The sequence below is a fragment of the Canis lupus genome, chromosome 22 (genome assembly GCF_048164855.1).
Source record: "Canis lupus baileyi chromosome 22, mCanLup2.hap1, whole genome shotgun sequence".
Taxonomy (NCBI): domain Eukaryota; kingdom Metazoa; phylum Chordata; class Mammalia; order Carnivora; family Canidae; genus Canis; species Canis lupus.
In genome coordinates, this window is record NC_132859.1 from 14,986,153 (window position 1) to 15,001,832 (window position 15,680).

The 15,680-nt window shown below is 40.3% G+C and overlaps 1 protein-coding gene across 1 annotated transcript in view; it reads right to left on the minus strand.

The window, feature by feature from the left end:
• Positions 1-890: 890 nt before the first annotated feature.
• LOC140613928 (uncharacterized) overlaps positions 891-15,680 on the minus strand; it is a 47,199-nt gene continuing 32,409 nt past the window's right edge. The window contains exons 9-11 of the mRNA XM_072792446.1: positions 12,451-12,557; positions 1,492-1,604; positions 891-1,066 (exon numbers count right to left, since the gene is read on the minus strand). Coding sequence (XP_072648547.1) covers positions 1,055-1,066; positions 1,492-1,604; positions 12,451-12,557 — 232 coding nt within the window. The 3' untranslated portion in view covers positions 891-1,054. The remainder of the gene's footprint in view (positions 1,067-1,491; positions 1,605-12,450; positions 12,558-15,680) is intronic.

A 15,680-nucleotide genomic window follows, 5' to 3' on the forward strand; every position in this document is an offset into this window, starting at 1 on the left:
ATTCCTTTATTTGTTTGTTTTTTATTTTGAGTAGGCTCCACATCCAACGTGGGGCTTGAACTCACAACCCTGAGATCATATGCTCTACCAACTGAGCCAGCCAGGTGCCCCTATGGTCTTGCTTTTCGTGTGTGTGTGTGTGTGTGTGTGTGTGTTTAAACTTCAAAATGGAGAGGTCTTCAGTCTTTTATTCTTCTTTTTAATTTTTCTTGTGTAGCTACTCCAAGTGAAATAACCAGAATCATTCAATTCTAACATCAACAATAACTGCCACTAATATTTATATTTGGGCATGCACTTTGAAACAAGTATTGCCCAAAAATGCTGGACAGGTGTTATCTCATTCAGTGCTCATCAAATGAGACAGGTGCTAGTTTTACCTGTATCAGGGAAAACTGAGGCTAAGTGAGGCTAACTGACTTGGGCAATGTTACACACCTGGAAATCAGCAGTTTTCTACAGAGGATTCCAGTCTATTTCATTCCCCAGTCCAGGCTTTTCATTCACACCATATCATCATGGCATATAACTTCCAGTTAATCCAACTTATCATCCATCCATTGGTCAACCACACCTCTTCCCTTCCTCATGGAACAGACATCTTCATTAGGGGAAGAGAGGGCAAAGTGATTAGAAGTTTCCTCATTTGGGGAAGATCGCCATTTTGGGGATCATCTTTCAGAAAGTGGTTATTTCCAAATATTCCTACTGTTCCCAACTGTATATATACTTACAAAAGAAGATTCTTTCTTTCTTAGATAAAGATCATGACTTCCTTCAAATCATAAATTTCACATGCATGTGAGAGGCCCCAGAGAGGAATCCTATCTATTTTTAACTAAGGCCAACTTGTGAAACCCACATTTTAGAAAATAACAAGCATAGTAGGATTCACACTATTTTGAACTTTCATTAAATAGTCATCAAATTTTAGAATTTGAAAGTGGCTTGGTTCCAGTGAAAATTACTATTATAGAACAAGCAATATCTTCCTAGGCATGTCCGGTTGGCCATGGAAATAGAAAACATCCATAAATATATATAGCATCCATATTCAGTATTTAGCCTGTGAAATAATGAACAAAAAATCATAAATTAAAAAAAGAAACAAGGAAGTTCAACTTCATACAATGGAGAGTAAACATATGTAAAGCATCACCACCTAATAGATCCCACATATTTTATAAATAGTTTAGGTAAATTCACCATTTCAAATCCACATTAAGCTAACAGGAACCAGTATCTGGGGGCACTGGGGTGGAGGAGCTGAAGACAGGAGGCAAGGTTTGCACTAACATTTGAGGGAATGATCATCATCCACCAGAATGGGCTGATGGTTTAGAATACCGTTACCTAGGACCAAAATTCTTATGATTTTATCAAGTGCAAAATCTGCTGAGGGTGGCATCTACCCTAGTTTAGTGCCCAGGCTCCATATACACAACTCCCCTGGTGGCTGCAACTCACAGACATAGACATCCAAGAGCATACCTTTTTCTTCTTTTTACGGGTAATACTCGATTTCTTGGAATTTTTCCAAATAGATTTGAAGGTGTCCGAAGAGACTTGAGGAGTGATTATGATTTTTAAGATTGGGAGTTTACCTGAGGGGGGTGAACATAACAGTAAATGGGTAGGATATCTCATAACTCCATTTGATGGACTGGTCTTAGCTTCTGAGAAGGGCATTCTCATACATTCTTATTAACTGGGCATCTTCCCTCTCACTGAATACATTTTCCCTATATCTTCTTGATGTGAGTGATCCATAACAATTTATTTCTGTAATAACTCATCACTCTAGTTCTTTCTTTTCCATTCCTACTGTCATATGTTTACTTGGATAATTGCAGGAGACTTCCAACTTGTCTTCCTAGCTTCAGACTTCCCCAACCCCAAGTCCATCCTAGAATCTACTCCCAGATTAATCATCTGAAAGTGAAATTCTGCTCTTGTCATTCATCACCTCTAATACTTTATTGACTCTTCATCTTTAGTGGACCTCTCTTGGTTTTGCTTGTCCAGCTTGCATTTTAGCTTCTTTCTGGAACAGAATCTTGAATTTACTTTGGGGTTCCACTCCCCTGTCCTCCAGGTGTGGATAGACACATAACCCAGATCTGGCCAATTAGTGGATTAATTCTCCCTGTCAGAGTGGTTGGTTAACAGGTATGTATGTGACTCATGATGGTCCACTGAAATCAGGAGAAAAGTTCTTTCTTGAGTTTAAACTGGCACAATGGAAACTTATGGCCAATGCTGCCCAACTTGCTACTGTGTGGGAAGAACCTGCCTGAGAATCAAGTCAACATAAGCAGAACTTCCAGGAGATAAAGGTAGGTAGCGTTACTGAATCCCTAAATCCAGCTGGACCTGTAGCTAGAGTCACCCTGGACTTTTAGTTACATGGGTCAACAATTTTGTGTGTGTGTACTTAGATCAGTTTGAGTTGGTCTTGTATGGCTTGAAACCAAGATTTCTCATTGATTTTCCTATAAAGCAAGATTTGTGATTTATAAGAAATATATATTTAGATTATTCAGATCTCTCACATATATTTGGCCTTTGTCCATGGTTCCTGGCTCCAAAGCCTTTGGAGTTTCCTGAGTAGTAAGAGAAATGTGAGCATTTTTTGATCTCTTAGGTATGTGGGAGGGGATGGATGAAATAGGTGATGGGGATTAAAGCGTACACCTATCATGATGAGCACTGAGTCACGTATAGAAGTGTTGAATCACTATATTGCATACTTGAAGCTAATATAACATTCTATGTTAACTACACTGGAATTTTTTTAAAAAGGAAAACTTGAAAAATATATTTGGTTCCTTGTTCTCAGTTCCTGAAAACACCTTAGAGCTGTAAAGGTGAAATGGGTACCTTGCAATTCATAACAAACCCCTACCCACCACACCTGAGTTTATGTAAATGAGGAGACTTTGGGACAGCACGTAAGGATGGGGCTGGTGGCCAGGGGAACTAACCATAAATAGAGGCTTAGAACATTCAGTCCTATCCCCTGATTCTCCAGGGAGGGGAAAGGAGCTGGAGATTCAATCAATCACCAATGGCCAGGGGCACCTGGGTGGCTCGGTGGTTGAGCGTCTGCCTTTGGCTCAGGTCGTGGTCCTAGAGACCTAGGATTGAGTCCTGCATCAGGCTCCCCCACAGGGAGCCTGCTTCTCCCTCTGCCTGTGTCTCTGCCTCTCTCTGCGTGACTCTCATGAATAAATAAAATCTTTTAAAAAAATTCACCAATGGTCAGTGATTTAATCAATTATGCCTATGTAAAAAAGCCTCCATAAAAATCCAAAGGATAGGATTCAAACAGCTTCCAGGTTGGGAAACCAGAATGCTTCCACGTGCCACCATGCTGGGCTCCAAACTCCATGAGGACAGAGCTTCTTTGTTCAAAACCTCGCCCTCTGTATCTCTTCATCTGGCTATTGATTTGTATCCCTTAATATCCTTTGTAATAAATCAGCAATTTAGTGAATAAATTGGTTTCCTGAGTCATAATAGCTGTTCTAGCCAATTAATCAAACCTAAAGATGGGGTCATGAAAACCTCAAATTGATAGCCAGCCAGTCAGAAGCACAGGTAACAATCTGGACTTGCTATCGATGTCTGAAGTGGTGGTGGTGGTGGAGGGGGATAGTCTTGTGGGACTGAGGCCTTAACCTGTGGAATTTGATGCTATCCCCAGGTAGGTAGGGTCAGAATTGAGTTGAATGGTAGGACACCCAGATAGTATTTGGGAATGGCTTGGTGGTGTGTGGAAAAGCCTACTCCCAAGGATCCTTGGGTGGCTTAGTGGTTTGGCACCTGCCTTTGGCCCAGGGTGTGATCCTGGGGTCTTGAGATTGAGTCCCACATTGGGCTCCCTGCGTGGAGTCGGCTTCTCCCTCTGCCTGTATCTCTGCCTCTCTCTCTCTCTCTCTCTCTCTGTCTGTCTCTCAAGAATAAATAAACAAAATCTTAAAAAAAAAAAAAAAAAGGCCTACTCCCATACATCAAAATTGGGGTCAGAATAATAAGACTCAAATACCTAGCATGCCATTCTGAGAGCCTGTGTCAACCCATCCTTCTGTTATTTCCTCATGGTGCTTGCCCTTCTCCCCCTTCCTGTTTCTCATCTAGCCAAATGTCTGGGCAGTGCTTGCAGGACCACAGGTGCCTCAAGTTGTAGTTTCTGGAGGTCAGGATCCACCAGGAAGAGGCCAGAAGCAGAAAGGTAAGTAAGAAATATGGTTGAAAGGAAAAAATAAGAACCTTAAAAATAGTACGGCATGTACTATAAATAAGTACTTAAAAATAGTGCTGCATAACCCTGCAGAAGATCAATTGAGATTGAAACATGAAAATGGTTGTAAGGGCATGGGAACAAATCATGCTGGGCACAGTAAAAGGGTTGTAGAGGGTAAGGTGGATGAATATGGATAAGGGACCTGGAGGTAGAAGACAATACAGTTTATAATTTCAGGACTTAGAAAGGGTTAGAAACCATGTCACTGAGAGCTTGGGTGGCACATATGTGCCTGGAAGATAAGCAAAGTCAGTATTCTATTTAGATGTTTTCCTCTGGTGAGCAGCGCTTATTGGTACTTGGTGTGGTCATCCATCCTATGGGTCATCACAAAAAAAGGTGTGGTTGTGGGGGGGTGGGATGTTGCTCTGATACTTCAGGGTGGGGTTGGGCCATAATAAAATCTAAGACAATAATTTCCCAGGGGTGTGCCTAGATTGAGGGGTTGTGCAGTAGCCCTTCATGTTTCCTGGGTCTAATTTTGGCCCAGTGTCTTCCACGTTTCCTTATAGAGCAGCAAGTTATACACCTATACAGTCTGCTAGGTGACTTGATGGACTATGTGGAATGCCTAGAAAAGAACCTGGTGTCTCACTTAGGCCACTCTAATGGGGTCCCTGGCTTCAAAGGCCTTTGATTAGGTCTAGTGTAGACCAGCTGACCTATCTAACATAATCTAAAGGAGCTTGAGGCAAATACTTCTAGTTCTCTGACTAATATCTTTTCTTTCTTTCTTTTTAAGATTTTAAAAATGTATTTGAGAGAGAGAGAGAGCAAGTAGGGGGGAGGAGCAGATGGGAGAGGGAGAAGCAGGCTCACACTAAGCAGGGAGCCCAACATGGGGCTCCACTCCTGTACCCCGGGATCATGACCTGAGCTGAAAGCAGACGCTTAACCGATTGAGCCACTCAGGCACCCTCTGACCTTATTTTCTAACAGAGCTCAGATTTTTCATATGGCAGCAATGTGCCCAGCTAAAAATGAAGGATGGGCATTTGACAGGTTTCTGACCAACTGGAAAGCATAGTATGCTGGGTATTTCTGAAATTTCCTCGTACAAGTACCGGCACTTTCTCCTTGTCCCTTCCTTCTGGTCTGGAATGGAAATGGGAGGCTCTCAGTGAAGTAGCTACCTTACAGCTATGAGGATAAAAGCTACCTGCTAAGGCTGATGGTGGAGAAAGAGAAATGAATGATATTGAGGCGTATCTATACCTGCTCAGTCTTCCTCTACCTGATTAAACCACTATAGCTGGTTCTCTAGTTCATGTAGTCAAATATCATCTTTAACTGATGCAGAAGTTAATAGCAAATAGGAAGAAATCATTGTCAGGGAGAAGGCCCACCTATAGAGGAGGACAGGAGGCAGAAAACAAGTCAATCAGAAAACAAGGTCTAAAGTCTTGACCACTGTGAAGGTCAGGAGGGAGTATAGGCTATATGGCTCAGGCTGTGAGGAATGTTCGGGGCTGGAAACCACGTGAAATGGGGCCAGTAATGTGGTATGGGGGCCAGCTTGAAGCCTCAGAGGATTAATGCTACAACCACACCCACAAAAAACACAGTCTTGTTCCCTGAACATCACATTTTTTATCATCCTTTTCACTTCTTTATAAAACTCTAGCCCTTCACATTCATGTGTGAGGCCTCTAACTCCTTAGTGGAAGCTGAGGTGATGTAAGATAGCAGGAGATATTGGGCTGTGCCTTGGTGGCTCAGTTGGTTAAGTGTCTAACCTCGGCTCTGATCATGATCACCTGAGCTGAAGTCAGACGCTTAACCAACTGAGCCACCCAGGTGCCCCAAAGTTCTTTTTATATTATTTGCTCTTTCCAGTAAAAATTTTACGTATTGACTGTTACCCTTCCTCTCACCAAACCTCTCAAGAGTGATATTTCACAATTTTTAGTTAAAATCAACACTTGGTGTATTGACTGGTATGGTCATATATTTTTTGTACACGGTGTTTATAACTCCTTTTTTTTAAAGATTTTATTTTTAAGTGATCTTTATACCCAACTTGAACGTACAACCTCAACATTAGGAGTTGTACACTCTACTGAATGAGCCAGCCAGCTGCCCCACTTTCTTCTTTCTTCTGAGTTAATGTCTTAATTTTTCCTTCACATTGTTTTCTGTGTACCTGTTCTAAATATTCTTCCCAATATCTTTTATTTGTCATACACCCATTATCTTGGAAACTACTTACATATTTCCTTTTTTTTGAGATTTTATTTATTTATTTATTTATTTATTTATTTATTTATTTATTTATTTATTTATGAGAGAGCACAAGCAGTGGAAGGGGCCAAGGAAGAGAGAGAAACAGACTCCCCACTGAGCAGGGAAACTGATGTGGGGCTCGATCCCAGAACCCTGAGATCATGACCTGAGCGGAAGGCAGAGACTCAACCACTGAGCCACCCAGGCACCCCTACTTAAGTATTTCCAATGCTCTATTCAGTTTTTACTGTAGTCTTCTATTTTTCTGCTTCAATTTGGACTAGTTCTGAACCCTCAACCATCATCTGGGATTCCCTTTTCTCCTTTTCTGTATTGGTTCCTGATTTCTGGATTCTACATTCTTCATCTTTATGGTTTATTCTCATTTTGTTCAAGTGTGTTTTCTGGGAGCTTCCTAGGAAACAGAGGAGGCACAGAGTTTGAGTTCTTATGTGCTGAAAAGATCTTTACTTTATCCTCATACTTGGCTAGAAACTGGGAATGGATAGAGTTCTCACACAGTTGTCATGGCACACATGTCCCACAGTTTCTAGCTTCCAGTTAGAAGTCTGATGTCATTCTGATTCCCAGTCTTTTGAATGGAATATACAATATTTATCTGTAAGCTGTTAGATTCCCCTCTTTGTTGTCTAGGGTCCTAAATGCCATGGTGACAGAGTTGTTATTATTCACTGTTGCTGGGCACTCAACAAAGCTCTTTCAATATGCAGATTTGTGTGTTGATTCAGGGAAAGTTCTTGATTTGTTTGGTAATTATTTGATAATGCCCTCTCTCCACTTTTCTCTGTTCTCTCTTTCTGAACTATGAGTTAAATACTGGGGTTCACAGACTGATCCTCTCTCATGTATTCTCCCCAATTTTTCATTCTAATTTTTTAAAAAAATTATTTATTTATTCATGAGAGACACACACAGAGAGAGACAGAAAGACAGAGAAGCAGAGACTTAGGCAGAGGGAGAAGCAGGCTCCTTGCAGGGAGGCCAGTGTGGGACTCGATCCCGGATCCCAGGATCACACCCTGAGCTGAAGGCAGATGCTCAACCGCTGAGCCACTCAGATGTCCCTCATTCTAATTTTAAAGACTTGTTTGACTCCATATTTCATCATTTGTTTTGAAATATTTATTTTGGCTATCATTTGTATTTGCCAAGAACTTTTTCTTATTTTCTAATTATTCTTTTTTCACAGCATCCTGTTCTTGTTTTATAGATGCATTATCTTCTGTTTCACGGGGGGAAGTTGTAACTAATTTCTTTTTTTTTTTTTTTTAACTTTCTGTGTTGTCTATCTTCAGAGTTCCCTTTTTCTTTCTGTTTCAGGCTTGGTTTCATCTGTTGAAGACTTGCCTCAAGTGTCTGGAGATTCTCAGATTTCTGTTCACAGTGAAGCATGAGGCATCCAAAGGCTGATGGGAAGCTCCTCTGTATGAGCAGGGCTTGCTTACTTGCTGGGTTTTTTTGAAGGGTGAGGGCATGGCCAGGGGTCAGCATCTGTTGTTCCTTTCTCTGGGGCTATTCAGTTTATCAAAAAATACTCTAGAGGCGTGGATGGTTCAGTGGGTTAAGCATCTGACGCTTGATTTTGGCTCAGGTCGTGATCTTAGGGTTTTGAGATCAAGCAAGCCCTGTGTCAGGCCCTGCACTAGGTGTGGAGCCTGCTTAAGATTCTCTCTCTCCCTCTCTCTCTGCCCCCCCACCTCATGTGCATGCTCTCTGAAAGAAAAAAAGAAAGAAAGAAAGAAAGAAAGAAAGAAAGAAAGAAAGAAAGAAAGAAGAAAGAAAGAAAAGAAAGAAAATACCCCAGGCTTCTATACGGCCATCAGCCTCCAGAAGCAGCGTAGACAAAGGTGCCTCAGGTAATGGTAAAGGCTGAGTCCCAAGTGTTCAGTGTATATAGAATTTTCCCTAGTCCTCCTCTTTTCAGCTTCTTACTTTACCCTCATTCTCTGCCACACTGGGTGTCCTGGGTCTGCTGGAAGCTCTGTTTGATTTTTCCAGAGAAAACTCACCTATATGTGAGTTTAAATAAAAAATTTAAATAAATAAAAATAAATTTAAATTAATTTAAATTTTTAAAAATTTAAATAAATAAAAAAAGCTTCTACATAATAAAAAAGAAGAAAGAGAAAGAAAGAAAGAAAGAAAGAAAGAAAGAAAGAAAGAAAGAAAGAAAGAAAAAGAAAGAAAGAAAGAAAGAAAGAAAGAAAAAAAAGAAAGAAAGAAACCTCATTAACTGGTCTTTTTTCTTCTGTTCTCACCTCTCCCCCAATCTGTTTTCAACAGAGAGCTGGAGTAATCCTGTTAAGATGTGGGTCAGATCAGGTCACTCTTCTCAAAATTCTCAAATGCCTTTCCATCTCAATAAAGTTAAAAATTAAAGTCTTCATAATTGCCAAGAAGGCCCCCTGCTGTCCATGCTTGCTTCTTGGAACTCTTTTGTCCTATTACTCTCCTATTCTTTCTCCCTCCACTCCTGCCATGCTGGTTTCCATTGTGGTTTTAGAACATACCAGGTAGCCTCCTGCCATAAGCCTTTGCACTTGCTGTTCTGCTTACCTGAACTGCTCTTTTCCTAGATATCTACATGGCTTGTTCTCTCACACCTTCCAGTCTTTACTCAAATGTTTCTTCTTAGAACAGCCTTCTCTGGCTATCCTAACTCAATTCCCATCCCCTGACATACATGCTTTATCTCCTTTTCTTGCTTTATTTTTCCATCAAGTATGATCCCCATCTGATATGCAATGATATATTTTACGTCTCTTTATAGTTGGTTTACTGTCTGGCATTCACTAGGAAGTAAGACCCAAGAAAGCAGGGATTCACTGCTCAACTCAGACAAAGCCTGGCATTTGTGGGGTGTCCCAATCAGATGTGCAGGCCACCAATGTGGGGTGCTCCAATTGGGTGGAGGCTGGCAGCATGGGGGGGGGGTGAAAGAATTTACTCAAGGCAGAACAAAAGAGATAAAAGGTTACTGAATACGCTACAAGGGAGTGGTGGACAGGACAGCAAGGGAGAGACTGTCTGCTAGGAGGCAGTGGCGAAGGGCCACAGTTATAGGGTGAAGTGAGGAGGCAGGGAATGTATGGGATCTACCCTTTTCTGGTAATCTTAGGAACTGTGCCTGGTTGTAATTGGTCAGTTAGGGCCTATGGCTATTTCAAGGAGAGTCACTTAATGAGCCTGTTTGCATTTGGCTTGGTGGTCACTGTGGGCCCTTTGCCTTGTTCTACAGCATTTAATAAATTTATGTTGAAATAATTAGATAAATAAGAATGGATAAATGAAGTCTTATGTTGTTTTAAAAATTAGTAAAAAAGCAACCCTATAATATATGTTTATCCCTCTGCTTTTATTATTATTATTTTTTTTTTTTTGGTAACTAGTGAGGTTCCTGATGTTTCTGAGAAAGCTTTCATTGTGTGTGTTCCATCATTAAAGGTAGCTCATTAAGAATTCCTTGGTAGACATAAATGACTTTAGGCTGTTAATTTGGATTTCATGGAAGAAGTAGAATTAGGACTAGAAATTAGCTTGTTAACTTGCAAATGATAAGAACACACAAGCAATCAAAAGAAGAACATTAGTTCTATAATCAGTGATAATACTAATCACTTTTAATGTTTAAAAGATGCCATTAAGACTAAATGGCAAGAGATTTCCCTATTGAATCCAACCAGCTAACCCTGTTTCGAGGAGTCTTTTTTGGTGTTCAAATTAACAATGAAGTGCTCCATCAGAAACATGCCATAATTATTTTGGTTTAAAATGTGGATGCATTAAAGCTACTCATGATATATACTACTATATTTGTGGGGAAAACGCTTTCTTGAACTATAAATTGTTTTTTAATGCTTTTTAAATGAAAATCTGCATTTTCAGGTGGGTATTTCATAATTATTGTCCCTGTTTATGCAAATTGAACCATTTACTAAGCAAGCACAATGTCTTGCAGCTCCAAATAAGTACTCGATGAGAATAATTTGCCATTAAATCAGCTGAGACTGTCCATCATTAGCACTCACAGTAATGATCAGAAGACTGCCTGCAGCTTTTTATAATGTCTTCTGCCACAAAGTATAGAGAGAAAGTGACCATGGTGCTAAGGGAAACCAAATGAAGTCATTAACCCGCTTTCAGCTTATTAAGCTTAAAGTTAAATTTAAAATTGTTTTAACAAAATAATTCTATTGAATTTGAACTCAACTCTGATGGACTAGGAAGTAGATGTTCTGTTTCTCCAAAATAAAGGGATAACTCAAAACTCTTGGGATCATTTGGTTGGCTGTGAAGAAATGATGAGACAGTGGTTTTGGTTTAAAAATGGCAACATGGTAGATAGTAATATGTAATTCTGCTCTCGAAAACTGCCAGGGCTAGAGAAAAAAGCAATCTAAAACTATGCCATGTCTCTATGGTCATTTTATAGAAGAAATGATAAAGACCAATGCTTGTACTACTAAATTCTCACCATGTAACCTGCCAGATAATGCACCAAGATTTCTTTCTCCCTTTTTAAACACTGAATTTGGATGTTCAAATCTGTTTACAATGTCTTTAATTGAGCTTTAGTATTATTTTTTTATTTATTCATGAGAGACACAAAAAGAGGCAGAGACATAGGCAGAGGGAGAAGCAGGCTCTTTGTGGGGAGCCTGATGTGGGATTGGATCCCAGAACCCCGGGATCACTACCTGAGCCAAAGGCAGACACTCAACCACTGAGCCACCCAGGTACCCCTTTTGGGCTTTATTTTGTTTATTTATTTTTTAAAGATTTTATTTATTTATTCATGAAATACAGAGAGAGAAAGAGGCAGAGACACAGGTAGAGGGAGAAGCAGGTCCCATGCAGGGAGCCCAATGTGGGAATCAATCCTGGGACTCCAGGATCAAGCCCTGGGCCAAAGGCAGGGGCTAAACTGCTGAGCCACCCAGGGATCCCCTGGGCTTTATTTTAAATGCTGCTTCCTCATCTTCTGTCTGCAGTAAAATAGCTATGTTAATTCTGGTCATGCATATTAATGAAGGAGGGGGGCAGGGTTGGCTAATGTTAAATAATAAAGGACTCCTGATGCTCTCCCAATGTCAATCACAATTTAAACAATCTTTGATGGTCCAGCAAGCATGTCAGAATCTTATAAGGGATGTCACTTCAGTTTTCCAATTGATGTCTGGAGAAATATCTGTAGGTTAGTTTGTGGGGGAGAATACAGAATAGGAGAGTCCCTCAGAGAATATTCCTTATAGTAACCCTCCCCTAACCAGTGTTTTCTCTTTCCACAGCTCCAGTTACCCATGGTCAGGAAGCAGATAGTCTTCCTTCTGAAGAACCAACAGAAGGTCAGTAGGAGCCTAACGCTGCTGTGACATTCCCCTCATTTCATCTCTTCACGCAAGTTTTGTCATCGTACATCATCACAAGAAGAGTACAGTACAGTTAGATATTTTGAGAGAGAGACCACATTCACATATTTTTAATTACAATGTATGCCATAAGTATTCTTGTTTACTATTAGTCATTATTGTTAATCTCTTACTGTGCCTATTTATAAATTAAACTCTCATAGGCATGTTTGTATAGGAAAAAAAAAAACACAGTATATATAGGGTTTGGTCTTATCTGTAGTTTCAGGCATCCGTTGGGGGTCTTGGAACATGTTCTCCAGAGACTACTATGCTTAGGTCAAAGATGACATATGATATCATAAAAGTTCTTGAACTCTGTGCAAATCACTGGGCAAATGGACACAAGGGTATGTGGCTTATGACAGTGCTCCTGGTCATCGCTTAGCTCAGACCAGTTATTTAATGAAAGAAGTAGAGTGGGTCATGAAAAGTATAGGGGTGAGCAGATGTTGGACAAATGCAGAGGAACACAAACCACAAACACTCTACCTGTCTTTCTGGCTCTCAGTGCTTCAAGTATGTGAGCAGCAGCCGTTTCTCCTAGGACATTGTTTCCAAGGTCAATTTCCCTTAAGTGAGCAGAGTATGTGATCAGGCTGGCCAAAGAAAATGACAAATCAAAATGGCATCGTGCCAAGCACGCTTACTCAAAGAAACTCAATCTATTTATTTTGGAGTATGATTTCTCTTTTTAGGTCTTCAACACTCTCCTCGACCGCCCTTTCAAAGATGATGCGCTGACCCAATTTGAAACTACAGCTATCCTGAATCCAGGTTCTTCCAATCTACTTTCTTTAGTTTGGATGCCTCTCCTAAGTAAATTGGTAGGATGAAGACTTTTAGTTGCCTTAAATCTTCCATTTATTTATCTATTCAGAAGATACGGTGTGGTATTGTGCAGGGCTTCCCAGTCTTTTAGATTCTACAAACAGTAAAATGTCAAAAAGCTTTGAGAAGACTGGTTTGACAACTTTTATCAAATAAATAACAGTTCTCACCTAGCAACACTTATAGTCCAACTATTTTTAGACAAAATTAGGAAAGGCATAGTGTCAAAATAAAGGATAGCTTTTAAAATTAAGTAAGCTTAGCTTTATGAAAAATGAACACTACACCTGCCTTTTTTTCTAATTTCTTTGAGGATTATTAAACATTCCTTCATGTCCTAGCACTGTCCTGCCAACTGGTCTTTGAGAATCTCTGGCATCATGAGCAGACATGATCTCTGGGTGAAAGCCTGGGCTCCTGGCCAGCTTCTACCTCCTGTCAACCGTGTAATCATGGGCAGGCCATGTGCCCTCTTGGGTCTTATCTTTCTCGTCTGTAACACTGGCCCCCAAATTGGCTCTTCTGCCTATTTCATCAGGTTGTGGTGAAAACAGAATGAAGCAGTTTTTGTGAAACTATCTTGCAAAATCCAGTATCAGAGATGTTATTATGCTGAGTGCACGCTTACTAAATGCATATATGTCTAACATTACAGGGATCAAAGAAATTTAACACATGGCCTCTGCTCTGAAAGAAATTATCACACAACTTTCAATAAAACAATTTTGAGTCCTTCCCATGCACTGGGGATATGATATTTCAGTTAAGATCTGTAGTAAATACCAGGTCATTTTCCCTGTACACACTTTCTATTGATTCGGCAGCCAGAACTCAAGGGTGGGGTTCAATGGTTCTGCAAGACTCTCCCTCTCAAAGGTCTTGCTCCCAAGGAAATAGCCTATCTAATCAGGACTTGCCTGGTTTTGGCTTCCTGAACTGACTGCCTGTGTCCAATTCCGTCAGATAAGATGGGTGAAAGCAGGGATGCTTCAGGAGGGAGCAGGGATTACAGAAGGAGAAGGGATAGTATTGAAAACAACTTCACAACTTGACAATTCTGCATCTAAGTCTGATATTCAGCCTCACAGGAGCTAAGTTTTTTTTTTTTTTTTTTTTTTTAAGATTTATTTATTTGACAGAGAGAGCACACATAAACAAGGGGCGGGAGTGGCAGGCAGAGGAAGAAGGGACAAGCAGGTTCCCCACTGAGCAGGGAACCTGACATGGGGCTCGATTCCAGGGCCCTGGAATCATGACCTGAGCAGTCAAAGGCAGATGTTTAACTGACTGAGCCACTCAGGCACTCCATGAGTTAAGATTTTATAAAGCATTCACTATGCATCAGATGTGATCAGGGCCATCCACGTCCTCCAAAGGTGTGAGTGGGGCTGAAATCTGCCAAGCTCTGCTTGTCAAGTTCTGGGATCTGAAGCATAGACCTAGAAAGGGTAACCTCTTCTGACTCATGGGCCAGAGGTAGTGCCTATTTTAATTTATCTGCCTGGAGGGGCCCTTTTTCTAATTTGTATTAAGGGGCTAGTTAGAGCCCTATGCACTATATTTAACATGTTACATACATGATCTAATTTAACCCTATAACAGTTTCTTGAGTTAAACACTATTATTATCCCCATTTTTACAAATGAGGAAACTGAGTTATAGAGAAGTTACAATAAAAAAATATATATAGGTTAAAAGTAAAAGGACAGAGGGATGCCTGGGTGATTCATTGGTTGAGCATCTGCCTTTGGCTCAGGGCATGATCCCGAGGTCTGGGGATCGAGTCTCACATCAGGCTCCCTGCGAGAAGCCTGCTTCTCCCTCTGCCTATGTCTCTGCCTCTCTGTCTCTCATGAATAAATAAATGAAATCTTTTAAAAAAAGGCAAAAGGACAGAAACAGATATACTATGCTAATATTAATCCAAAGGAGGCTGAAGTAGCTATATTAATACTCATCAAGGTATATTTCATAGAAGGGAATATTACCAGAGATAAAACTATTACTAGGGATTTTATAATGATAATAAGGGTCAATTCTTCAAGTGACTTAAATGTTTTTTTCACAACAGATTTTAAAAATATATGAAGCAAGGGGCACTGGGTGGCTCAGTTGGTTGAGCATCCAACTCTTGATTTTGGTTCAGGTCATGATCTAGGAGTCCTGGGATTAAACTCCCACATTGGGCTCTGCACTCAGCAGGGAGTCTGTTTGAGATTCTCTCTTTCTCGCTCTGCCCCTGCCCCTGCTCACATGCTCCCCTCCTCCTGCTCTCTTTCTCTCCCACTCTCTCTAAAAAATAAATAAAATAAATCTTTTTAAAAACCACATGAAGCAAAACTGATTAAATTGCAAGGAGATACAAAGTCACAATTACCCCTCTCTCAATAATTGATAGAACAAGTAAATAGAAAATTTGTAAAGATATAGAAAACCATAACAATGCTGCCAAACAACTGGACCTAACTGACATTTATTAACATTCCAACCAAAAATAGTTGAATACACATTCTTTACAAGTGCACATGGAACATTCACCAAGATAGATGATAATCTGGGCCAAAAACAAGTATGTTCTCTAATCACAGCATAATTTCATTAGAAATCAACCATAGGGATCCCTGGGTGGCGCAGCGGTTTGGCGCCTGCCTTTGGCCCAGGGCGCGATCCTGGAGACCCCGGATCGAATCCCACGTCAGGCTCCCGGTGCATGGAGCCTGCTTCTCCCTCTGCCTGTGTCTCTGCCTCTCTCTCTCTCTCTCTCTCTATGTGACTATCATAAATAAATAAAATTAAAAAAAAAAAAAAAAAAAAAAAAAAAAAAGAAATCAACCATAAAAAAATATTTGAAAAATTTACAAATATGTAGAAACTAAACAGAACTCTTAAAT